General features: G+C 40.1%; 1 protein-coding gene across 2 annotated transcripts; it reads left to right on the forward strand.

Moving 5' to 3' along the window:
• The first annotated feature begins 6 nt into the window (after positions 1-6).
• On the forward strand, positions 7-9,311 carry CAMLG (calcium modulating ligand). 2 transcript variants are annotated; one of them, XM_005865581.2, is made up of 4 exons: positions 7-225; positions 1,833-2,293; positions 3,489-3,554; positions 8,100-9,311. In XM_005865581.2, exons 1-4 carry the CDS (start codon positions 54-56, stop codon positions 8,289-8,291), a joined length of 891 nt encoding a protein of 296 aa, XP_005865643.1. In that variant the 5' UTR covers positions 7-53; the 3' UTR covers positions 8,292-9,311. The 2 variants fall into 2 exon arrangements, with proteins under 2 accessions (XP_005865643.1, XP_014394627.1); XM_014539141.1 differs by lacking the exon at positions 3,489-3,554.
• The last annotated feature ends 2,834 nt before the right edge of the window (positions 9,312-12,145 follow it).

Consider the following 12,145-nt stretch of genomic DNA (forward strand, 5'->3'; position numbering starts at 1 on the left):
GCTGCTGCTGCCTCCAGCTCCCCCATCGCCTCTCCCAGATTGTGGAAGGGAAGATGGAGCCCGTGACCGTCGCTACGGACAGCGGGGAGCGGCCCGGGGCCCCGGTTGGCTCTGGCCTGTCGGCTTCCCAGCGTCGGGCCGAGCTGCGGCGGAGAAAGCTGCTCATGAACTCGGAACAGCGCATCAACCGGATCATGGGCTTTCACAGGCCCGGGAGCAGCGCGGGTGAGAAGCTCCGTTTCCCCCTCGGGGTCCCGCCCGCCCTTTCCAAATTCTCTGTGATCACTGTGGGACGCCAGGATCAGTCTGGAGGACCCGTCTCTCCCTGCCCACCCCGCCGACCTTCTGACCACGCCCTGCTCTGCCTGTTCTTCGGGTGATGTCCCAAGTTCTCACTTCTTGACCCCCTTCCAGTTGCTCTTCTCAGTTTTCCGGGGGTTGTCCCGCCTCTGCCGCGGACCGCGAAGCTTCGCTCCCGAGTCCGTCTGCCTGGGTGCTCCCTGCCCCGTGTACCCAGGCCACCCCTCCGCCTTCCCACCCCGGCCTCTTGCGGGCGCACATTGCATCCCAGGCTCCTGCTCTGCCATTGTACCCGGTGCGCGCCCTTCCGGCGCCTTCCCTGGCGTCCGCCTTCTTTTGCCTTTTGCTGTAACTGTCGGCCCACATGAGCTGTCTTTACAGAGCTGCCGGCTAGTCCTCCCTGCGTGGGTCAGGGACTCGTACAGTTGGTGTTCAGTGCCCTCAGCATTGTCACCCACAGGCCTACTAGTAAAAAATTGGGGCGACCGTTCTTTATACACCCAGCAAGTGGGAGTGCCCGCCGCCAGAGGTCTTCTCCCCCAGAGTGTGAGCTCGATGGGATGCCAGGCACCGCCTTTCGCCCGAGGGAGAGTGAGTGCCTCATTTCTCCCCCAGGGACACGGGCAGTGAGTTTCTTTAAAACATTTTTATGTGACTGTTTATTTTATGTGAATATTTATTGAACACCTAGTACGTGCTAGTGTTCTCTAACTTTCCATGGAGTGTTGCCTTTAGCAACCGGCTTTGGTTGCCAGCCCCTTGGATCTTTGTGCCTTCCGTTCGGTAGGGCTGTGGGTGTAGGTGTAGTTCTGAGCTTCAGGTCTGCCGCTGAAAACTACCAGGAGGAGGTAAGAGAACGATTTCAACTTCTCCCGCAGCAGTAGTTACAAAACTATCCCTTCCTTTAATGATTAATAGCATGTTTATTCTTTCCCAAAGCACTTACTATCTTTCTTGAGGCGTATGTTCCGTATTTTGTTCTTTTGCTTTGAAAATGTTACCTGCCATTAAGGTTTCCTGTTGTTTTAAACCAGAACAGCATCTTCAAATGGCTTAAGTCCCTACGAATGGCTCCCTGACTACAGTAGAAGGATTACGTAAGCAGTAGCTGTAGGATATGCCACACCCTATGCTGACAGGGCTCTGGATTCAGACATATAATATTAAAGTACAGATTTTTAAAAGCTTTAATAATTTTCTGTTTTTAACCAAAGAAGCTAGAGCAGGCAGTGCAACTATACTTTAGGGATGTTTTATCCATGAAAACTTGGTCTTTGTAGCGTGTTCTCTCCCTGCCTATCTTTTCCAATTTTTTTACTAGCCTTTTACCCCCAAAGTTTGGATTATATTTTCTACAGGAATATTCTTTTTGAGTGATACATTTTGAGGATGTAGAGGGAAACTAGTTTATGTTTTATGCAAAATCAGTATTAATTTAGATTCAGAGTTCTAGCTCAGTGCATTTTTTAATATTACTACGATCGGTGTTTGCCTATATGTAATACATAAGGTTTCTAAATTTCTTTTCTCAGAAGAAGAAAGTCAAACAAAATTAAAGCAACAGGACAGTGATAAACTGAACTCCCTCACCATTCCTTCAGTTTCAAAGCGAGTAGTGCTGGGTGATTCCGTCAGTACAGGAACAGCTGACCAGCAGAGTGGTGTGGCAGAGGTAAAGGGGACGGAGCTGGGAGACAAACTGGACTCTTTCATTAAACCACCTGAGGGCAGTAATGATGTAAGCCTTGAGCTCCGGCAGCGAAACAGAGGGGACCTGACAGCGGACACTGTCCAGAGGGGCTCTCGCCATGGCCTAGAACAGTACCTCTCCAGATTTGAAGAAGCAATGAAACTAAGGAAACAACTAATTAGTGAAAAACCCAATCAAGAGGATGGAAATACAACAGAAGAATTTGACTCTTTCCGAATATTTAGATTGGTGGGATGTGCTCTTCTTGCCTTTGGAGTCAGAGCTTTTGTTTGCAAATATTTGGTAAGAAATATAATGGAAAATTAGTTATAGTAATGGGTGTTTTTAATCCACAGAATTCATTGCCAATATTAACTTAATATTTGCCTGATTCACAGGGCTATTTGGAGAGGTATTATAAACGGCTATTCACCTTAGTTATAGAATGAGGTATGCTGGTTAAATACAGAGCCTAATAATAATTATTAAATTCCCCCTATATGTAGGCACCATTCTAAGTGATTTACATATATTGATTCATTTAACCTCATCCTTATGAATCTTTGTTTTATAGATGAGGGAATGGAGACTCATAGTGGTTAAATCATTTGCCCAGTATCACCAGCTCTTAAGTCACAGCTGGGATTAACCCCAGGCAGTTTCGTTCTAAATAGGGTAAAGTACCCTTGGCCGGGAATTGAACCCAAGACCCTTGGGTACATGGGCTGATGCTCTATCTACTGAGCAATACCAGTCAGGGTGAATACTTTTAAGTTTTTTATTTTTTAAAATATTTTTATTGATTTCTCAGAGGAAGGGAGAGGAAGAGAGAGATAACAACATCAATGATGAGAGAGAATCATCAATTGACTGCCTCCTACATGCCCCCACTGAGGATCAAGCCTATAACCCGGGCATGTGCCCTGACTGGAAATCAAACCCTGAACTCCTGGTTCATAGGTCAAGACTCAACCACTGAGCAACATTGGCCAGGTGCCTTAAGTTTTTTAAAAGGTAAGTTTTTATGAGGGAAGACATTTTTGGGGATATTAAAGAGAGTGACTTGAGCCTAGCTGGTGTGACTCAGTGGTTGAGCGTTGAGCCAAGAACCAAGAGGCCACCGGTTCGATTCCAGATCAGGGCACATGCCCAGGTTCTGGGCTCAATCTCCTGGGTGGGGGTGGGGGATCGTGCAGGAGGCAGCTGATCAATGATCAGTGATGTTTTTATTTCTCTATCCATCTTCCTTTCTCTCTAAAAAAATCAATAAAATATATTAAAAAATAAAATTAGAGAGTGACTTGACTTGAAAAACATGTTTATAATAAATCAATTCCTTTTATTTTCTTCACTGTTCTGTAGAAACAAGACTGCTTTCAACTACTAAAATTAAATATTTTATTAGTTTTGTTACTTAAAATTTATAGCTGCTATTAGTTTGATTTGTGATTTGAATGATTATGTTGGAAATATATAATTGTATCTTCTATCTTCACAGTCCATATTTGCTCCATTTCTTACTTTACAACTTGCATACATGGGACTATACAAATATTTTCCCAAGGTAAATTACATTTTTTTTCTAAATTATGTTGTTGTGTTTAGATTGATTAATGATTAGATAATCTGAAAAACTTTTAAAAAAAATTTGTTATACTTATGGTCTGAATCAGTGCTACTCAAAGTGTGATTGGCTACCAATCAAACTCTTTGTTCTGTTTGTAATGAGTGAAGTTCAGAAAGTGAGTAATTAGACACTCTATAGCAATTGGACATTGCCATAACATTTTTATCATATTTTACAAAAATGTTGGTCTACCATGGATTGGGAGAAAAAAAACCTCAAGACAGACTTTGAATAGTGCACATATACAAGTGTTCAATTTCATTACTTAGTAAAGATTTAGTAATACATTTTTGTTTATGATAAAGGACATTAATTTTAAAATGGGTTCAGTTATGGTACTGTGTGCCTTAGTGGACACTTAATAACAATGCACTTCGACTTTAATGCCAAAGGCCTGATATTTGCAAGAAATATTTGGCCAAAATTGTAGAACAGAATTATGGGGAATATCATTGTTTACCTGGTCTGCTTGACTACAGATGTATATACACAGTTTTATGGGACTTCACTTGGCTGGCATAGAAGATACTCCTACTTGTGTGATTGAGTTTTCTGTGAGTTTTTTGCTGAGAAATGGCTACTTAGCTATTTGACTAATGGCTTGTAATGCACTGATAGACCTCATATTTTTTTATGGATTTGAAACATTTATATATTTAATAGGCCAAATAGGTCAAATACACAAAGTAAAGGAGTAAAAGAAATGTTATTTTTAATTAAAATTATTTTTGATGATACAGATGTATATTTTCCTAGTATTGACCTTTTTCCCCAAAGATGTAATATTTTTTTTTAATTTTTATAAGAGTTTGTGTCAAATTGACAACATATGCCAGGGAGTGAGATGTCAAATATTCTAAAAGTGTAATTTTATTAAAAGGATTTGTTTAGAAACTTACCCTTGAAACATTGATTGTAGTTTTGCAATAGCAGAAGTCTGGAAACAATCTCAATGTTTACTAATAAGTGACTAGTTAAAAAAGTTATGGCCTGCTCATTCAGTTCTTCATGTACTGATAATGATAAGCTTGCCAAGAAATATTAAGAGAAAAAAATCAAGCCTGGCTGGTGTTGCTCAGTGGTTGAGCATTGGACCATGCACCAAGAGGTTGCTGGTTTAATTCCCGGTCAGGGCACATGCCCAGATTGCGAGCTTGATCCCCAGCAGGTTGTGTGCAGGAGGCAATCAATACAGAATAGGATCTACAGTATACTTTTTTGTAAAAGGGAAGAAAACATAGATATTTGATACTTGATTTTGCTTATATATGTGTAAAGAAGCTCTGGAAGAGCCCTGGCCGGGTAGCTCAGTTAGAGCATCGTCCCAATACGCCAAGGTTGCAGGTTCGATCCCTAGTCAGGGCACATACAAGAGTCAACCAATGGCCTTAGCTGGTTTTGCTCAGTGGATAGAGCGTCGGCCTGTGGACTGAAAGGTCCCGGGTTTGATTCTGGTTAAGGGCGCATGCCTGGATTGTGGGCTCAACCCCCAGTGTGGGGCGTGCAGGAGGCAGCCGATCAATGATTCTTTCTCATCCTTGATGCTTCTATCTCTCTCTCTCCCTCTCCCTTCCTCTCTGAAATCAATAAAAATATATTTAAAAAAAAAAGAACCAAAAAAAAAAAAAGAACCAACCAACAAGTGCATGAATGAGTGGAACAACAAATTGATGTTTCTCTCTCCCCCTCTCCCATCTTTTCTCTCTATCTAAAATTAATAAATAAAAAAACAACCCTGGCTGCTGTAGCTCAGTTGGTTTGAGTGTCATTCTGTACTTCAGAAGGTGGCAGATTTGATTCCCGGTCAGGGCACTTACCTAGATTGTGGATTCGATCCCCTGTTGGGGCGCATGCTAGAGGCAACCAACCAATGTTTCTCTGTCTCTCTCTTTTCTCTTTCTTCCCCTCAAAAAAATTAAGATTTTCTACATCATTAAATAAATAAACATTTTGTTATATCAGTTTTTAAACACACAGAAAGGTTGAAAGAATTGTGCAGGTAACGCCCATTTATACTTACAACCTAGATTCTCTAATTAACATTTCATTATATTTATCTTGTATCTTTCCAATTTTTTATCCATTTTAATTAATTAATTTTTAATTTTTATTATTGACATTATTACAAATGTTCCTCGTTCCTCCCCCCCTTTGCTCACCTCCATCCAGCCCTCACCTCCCCTTCCCTCTGGCCATCACCACACTGTTGTCTACGTCCATGGGTTATGCACATATATTTGGCTAATCTCTTCACCTTCTTTCATCCTGTCAACCCCACCCACCTCCCCTCTCACATCTGTCAGTCTGTACCATGTATCCATGACTCTGGTTCTATTTTGTTTGTCAGTTTATTTTGTTCATTAGATTTCACATATAAGTGAGATCATATGGCATTTGTCTTTCTCTGACGGGCTTATTTCACTTATCATAATCTCCAGATACATCCATGCTGTCGCAACATCAACATACTTTACCCCTGCACATTTCAGCTTACATATCATTACAATTCAGTGTTTGTTTATTGTTCTTGTCTTCTTTTTCAACCCTCCTCATCAGAGGACATGCTTAGAGAGGAAGGGAGGGAGAGAGAGAGAGAGAGACAGAAAGAGAAACATTGATTGGTTGCCTTCCATATGTGCCCCAACCGGGGATTGAACCAGCAACCTTTCAGTGCACAGGGCTCTTTTTTTTTTTTTTTAATTTATGGTAAAATTTTTCATACAGTGAATTGCTCAAGTCTTTGTATACCATTTAATGAGTTTTGACAGCCTATGAAACCCAAATTCTTTCAAGGTTTAGAACATCACTATCAGGAAATTTCATCATGCCCCTTTCCAGGCAGCTGTAGTCACAGCCCCTAGACTCAGATTTTCTTTTTCCCACCATCGATTACTTTTTTCTGTTTTAGTACTCCATATAAATGGAATTATTCCTATACATGCATTTTTTACAAGGCTTCTTCTGCATAGTATTTTTGATAATCATCCATGTTGTTAACCATATTAATAATTTATTCCTCCCCTTTTTTGGCTGAATAATATTCCATTGTATGAATATATTAATTTATTTATCTAATCTGTTGATAGACTTCTTTGGTTGTTTCTAATTTTTGGTTATTATGACTAAAGCAGCTAAGGATTTCCTTGTATTAATCTTTTTGTGGACATAGACTTCTTTTGGGTAACTATAGGTTTTTATATTATTAAAATTTTTGAATCGTGACTGGATTTGGTGACACCAAATCAGTAAATTAAGTGAAAATTCAGCCTTGAATCTCTTAAAAAATGAAGCTAGAAAATTATATTAGGAAGTAAAATGTTCAGTAATATCTTATTGCATGTATAATCAAGTGTGAGTTGCTTTGCATGGTAATTTGGGCTCTACAAATTATTCCTATGATTCTGGTACAAAATTACTCACTGTCCTCCAGTATACCTGTCACTTGGACTTTTGTTGTCATGAGACTTAGCTTTCTTTTTTTTAATGTATATTTATTTATTTTTAATAATTCTTTATTGTTGAAAGTATTATATATGTTCCCTTTTTTCCCCATGAAACTTACCTTTCAATAAGATTTCTCCTCACTTCTATATAAATCTTGCTTATTCTTGAAGGCCTGTTTTTAATTCCATTTTCTCCTGAAATCCTTCCCTGTGCTTTATTTATATATAAAACCCTGGAATAATTTCTATCTTCTTTGAGCCACTATGCTACACATTATCCATGGCATTCATTTAGCACTTATTTATGTCCTATCTTTATTTATTTATTATTATTTTTTAAAATATATTTTTATTGATTTCAGAAAGGAAGGAAGAGGGAGAAAGATAGAAACATCCATGATGAGAGAGAATCATGGATTGGCTGACTCCTGCAACTCCCCCACTGGGGATCGAGCCCACAACCTGAGCATGTGCCCTTGATCGGAATCAAACCTGGGACCTTTCAGTTTGCAAGCCGACGTTCTAGCCACTGAGCCAAACCTACTAGGGCTATTTATTTATTCTTTGTTAATCTTCACCTGAGGATTTTTTCTATTGCTTTTCAGAGAGAGTGGAAGGTAGGGAGGGAGGTGGGAAAGAGAGAGAGAGAAAGAGAAACACCAAAGTTAGAGACACACATAGACTGGTGTCTCCCTCACCCGCAGCCCAGGTGACTTTGACCAGGAAAGGAACCCGAGACTTTTGGGTGCGCAGGCCAACACTCTAACCACTGAGCAAAACCAACTAGGCCTGTCCTATCTTTTTTTAACTGTTGATAGCAAGAATGGTATCTTTCTCCCTACTGCTTAGCATTTTACTGCTTTACATATTATATGCTCAGTAAAGGTTTGTAATGCTTGTTGATATATTATTGATTGATATTTTGAAACTTCATTACCAGTTTTGCAATCAGTTAGGCAAAAATAGCACTGATAATATTTTTGTAGAGTTTAAGTTGTCTTCTGAAAGCTGTAGGATTTATTTGTCTTTCTGTGTACAGGGTGAAAAGAAGATAAAGACAACAGTACTAACAGCAGCACTTCTATTATCTGGAATTCCTGCTGAAGTGATAAATCGATCAATGGATACGTACAGCAAAATGGGTGAAGTTTTCACAGATCTCTGTGTCTACTTTTTCACCTTTATCTTTTGTCATGAACTGCTTGAGTATTGGGCCTCTGAAGTACCATGAAGCCTGCAGAACTCAGGAGAAGCTTACAGAAAACCACTTTCTGTCATATTGCAGTGTCTTTAAAGGAGGCAAATCGGGTCACATCTTTATGTAATTCTTTTACTTTGTAGGGGTTGTAAAACTACTTGATTTGGAATGAAATGGCAGATCCTCTGACTTAAAAGCATTGAGTTTGCATTAATACTGATGTGAAGAATAGAGTACCAATGTCATTAACTGATTTTTCTTGTTTAATTAGAATCCCTAGTCTACACCTTTCCCTAACTTCTAAGATTTGTATTTCGGCAGAGAAACAAGGTCTCAGCCAGCCCTTTGTAATTGGGGACTGTGTCATGTATTTGGTTGTTCTTTCCTGAGAAATGATGCCATCTTAAAAATAAAATGAAAGAAACTGAATTTTCTAATGTTAAGTGTGCACAGTTTCATTTATAAGAGCCAAATAAGGTAGCCAATTGTATCTTTTGTTGAGTCAGTATCTCTTTTTTAAAATAATTTTATCTTTGTTGTTGAAGGTGTTGAGAGTCAGTATCTTAATCCTTACTCCAGTGCAAGCATTGTAATGGGAGAAAGGATTAAGATCCATACATATGAAATTAGAAGGTATTTATGAAATCTTTATTTTTATTTATGAAAATTTTTTATTGTCCTGGCCGGTGAGGAGATGGCTGAAGGATCTTTTACTGTAACACTCACATCAATGTTTTTCTCTCTCTAAAAATCTTAGAATTGGAAATTTTCACTTTTGAGTTTTCAATTTTCAGGAGTATTTTTAAGCAAACTAGACTAGAATGGTTAGATATAAAAGTGGGATTTGAAGAATTGACTGAGGTATGAAACTCAATAGCATAAATGTTCTATAAACTAACTTGGTAACACTCATATTTGTAAGGTTTGTCTTAAATGAGTATAAAACGTGTGTTATATTGCTCGTTATTACTTTTCCTTACACATTTTTGTATGGTCTATTTAGTTAATCCTTGTGATATTAAAAACATATGTCCTTTTTCATTATTACTCACAGTCTTGATTTGTGTCACTTTATTTTTAATCAGAATAATGTAGAAGAAGTATAATTTAAGTCTAGTCTTCTGACTTAGGATAAGATTACAAGCACACATTTTTTTCCTGATTCCACAATGAATCTAGTATCCAGAGGTTTTTTTTAAAAAAATATTTTTTTATTGATTTCAGAGAGGAAGGAAGAGGGAGAGAGAGATAGAAACATTAATGATGAGAGAGAACCATTGATTGGCTGCCTCCTGCATGCCCCCTACTGGGGACCAAGCCCAAAACCCTTGCATATGCACTTGTCCATAGGCCAAAGCTCTATCCACTGAGCTAAACCAGCCAGGGCTAGTATCCAGAGGTTTGGAAAGCATCCCTGATTTGTCACAACCCCCTCAATCTCTGAGAAGACACTAGGGGCCTTCAATTGCATATGTTTACTTCTGTTTCTTTTTTAAAAGGCCCCATTTAAAGCAGCTGCCTCCTTAACACAGTAGGCAGCGCGTCAGTCTCATAATCTGAAGGTCTGAGTTAAAAAGGCCCCATTTAGCAACTTGACACATGATAAATTTTAGTAATTAGAGATCATTATCAAATTTCTTTAAAAGAGAAGAGCTGTAAGATACTTGTGTCTGTTGATGCCACCTTAAGCGTGTTGAGTAGTATCGAAAGAAAAAAATGTATTAGTATCTGGAATAAAAAAAAAATTTTCTTTGGAAATTTCGGGGACTTGATATGTATATGGCTTAAAACTGGATTGATTAAGATGGTTGTTCAGAGGTGACATCTTCGATCAGTAGCTTCAATCAGACTAGTTGTGTAAATGGAGGTGCGCATCAGTCGGTACTAAAAACAGCAAGAGGCTTATGAGAGATTCGGAATTAGGTTAATTAGAATCAACATCAGCTTTGGAAGCCAGGGCAGTTTGCTAAAAGGGTTGTATTAGAGACATGGTGGACTATAATTGCAAGCCTACCTTGGAGATATTGCATGTTTGGTTCCAGACTACCACAATAAAGTGAATATTTATCAAGTGCGTCAAAAGAATTTTTGGTTTCCCAGTGCACAGAGAATTTTTGATTACACTGTAGTCTATTAAGTGTGTAGTAGCATTATGTCTAAAAAACACTGTCCATGCCTTAATTTAAATATACTTTAGCCCTGACCAGTTTTTCTCAGTGGTTAGAACGTCTGCACACTGACTGAAGGGTCGCAGGTGCAATTCTGGTTGCAGGTTCCCCAGCCCCAGTCGGGTGCGTGTGGGAGGCAACCAATCAATGTTTCTTTCACATCGATGTTTCTCTCTCGGTCTCTATCTCTCCCACCTCTAAAAATCAATGGAAAAAAGATCCTTGGTGAGGATTAACAACAACAAAAACTTTATAGGAGTGCACTTTCCACCAAAGACTGAAGACTGTGTTTCCCCAGCTGGAGCTGAAACACTGAAGATATTTGCCAGAGCAGACTGGCGCAGACTGGCACAGAGCAAGGCAGCGTGGAATGGACCATGGAGGAGTGGAGCGGCCTAGCTGAAGAGGGCCCTGGCCCCAGGGCAGCCTCCCATCGGTGCAGCACAGCAGCACGGTAGCACTATTGAGGTGTTCCCAGCAGTGCCGTCACAGCCGCGCTGTATTACCTTTGAGCTGTTGGCACTAAATAAAGCTTCTTTCTTCACCCCAAATTGGGGATTCCTGTTGGTGTTGAATTGGTGCCAATTACCATTGGTTGATACTATTGACATATAAAAACAAACATTTGTTTTAGATAGATGATAGATAGATATTTATTAAGGAATTAGCTCCTGAAATTTTGGAACTGAGACATTTCAAGATCCGCAGTTAGGTATAAGTTCTAGTCTGAAAGCCAGCAGGTGGGAGATCCAAAATGAGTTAATGTTTCAGTTGGAATCTAAGGCAGGAGAAGACCAAAAAAGGAAATAAAATATGCAAACCATCATCTGGGCCTATTGGAAAATGGCACCAATAGAATATGAAGTGCTGCCACACTTCAATTTGTAAAAAAACAATGTGAAGTGCAGTAAAGCAAAGCTCAATAAAAAGAGGTCTACTGCCCTAACCAGTTTGGCTCAGTGGATAGAGCTTCGGCCTGCAGACTGAAAGTTTCCAGGTTCGACTCCAGTCAAGGGCATGTACCTTGGTTGCGGGCACATCCCCAGTAGGAGGTGTGCAGGAGGCAGCTGATTAAAAAGTCAGTATTTTCACTTCAAAGTGTTGTCTTAAAGAGGAGTTAGAACTTTAGTCAGGGTATCAGATGCCTGGGTTCTGGTTCCAGCTTAGATTCCAAAATGATTAGTGATCTAGGATTAAATTTGTTTCCCAAATCTCTGTTGTTTTCCCCACAAGTCTCAGTTTTTTTCACATAAAATCAAGATATGTAATTTAAAAAATCTGTTTAAGTTGTAACTTCTGCATGGCTGCATCCAGTTCCATTGCTTTAAATACCATGTATTATCTTATATAATAAAGAGTTAATATGCAAATTGACCATCACACCCTTGTACAAGGTGGTCGCTCCCATGTCATCACAAGATGGCTGACAGGGAAGGGCAGTTGTGGGTGATCAGGCCAGCAGGGTAGGGCAGTTAGGGAGCGACCGGGCCTGCAGGAGAGGGAGGGCAGTTGCGGGGGACCAGGCCCAGAGGGAGGGCAGTTGGGGGCAATCGGGCAGCAGGGGAGCAGTTAGGGGCAATCAGGCAGGCAAGCAGGTGAGTGGCTGGGAGCCAGCAGTCCCGGATTGTGAGAGGGATGTCTGCCTGCCAGTTTAGGCCCGATCCCACTGGCAGTCAGACATCCCCCAGAGGTCCCAGATTGGAGAGGGTGCAGGCTGGG

This window comes from Myotis brandtii, unplaced genomic scaffold (genome assembly GCF_000412655.1).
Source record: "Myotis brandtii unplaced genomic scaffold, ASM41265v1 scaffold208, whole genome shotgun sequence".
NCBI lineage: Eukaryota > Metazoa > Chordata > Mammalia > Chiroptera > Vespertilionidae > Myotis > Myotis brandtii.

Excerpts from the sequence above, each read along its gene's own strand:
- CAMLG (XM_005865581.2), top strand. The coding sequence starts at position 54 with ATGGAGCCCGTGACCGTCGCTACGGACAGCGGGGAGCGGCCCGGGGCC. Across the intron at positions 226-1,832 it reads CAGGCCCGGGAGCAGCGCGG|AAGAAGAAAGTCAAACAAAA; the intron begins GTGAGAAGCTCC and ends TTCTTTTCTCAG. Across the intron at positions 3,555-8,099 it reads TATACAAATATTTTCCCAAG|GGTGAAAAGAAGATAAAGAC; the intron begins GTAAATTACATT and ends TTCTGTGTACAG.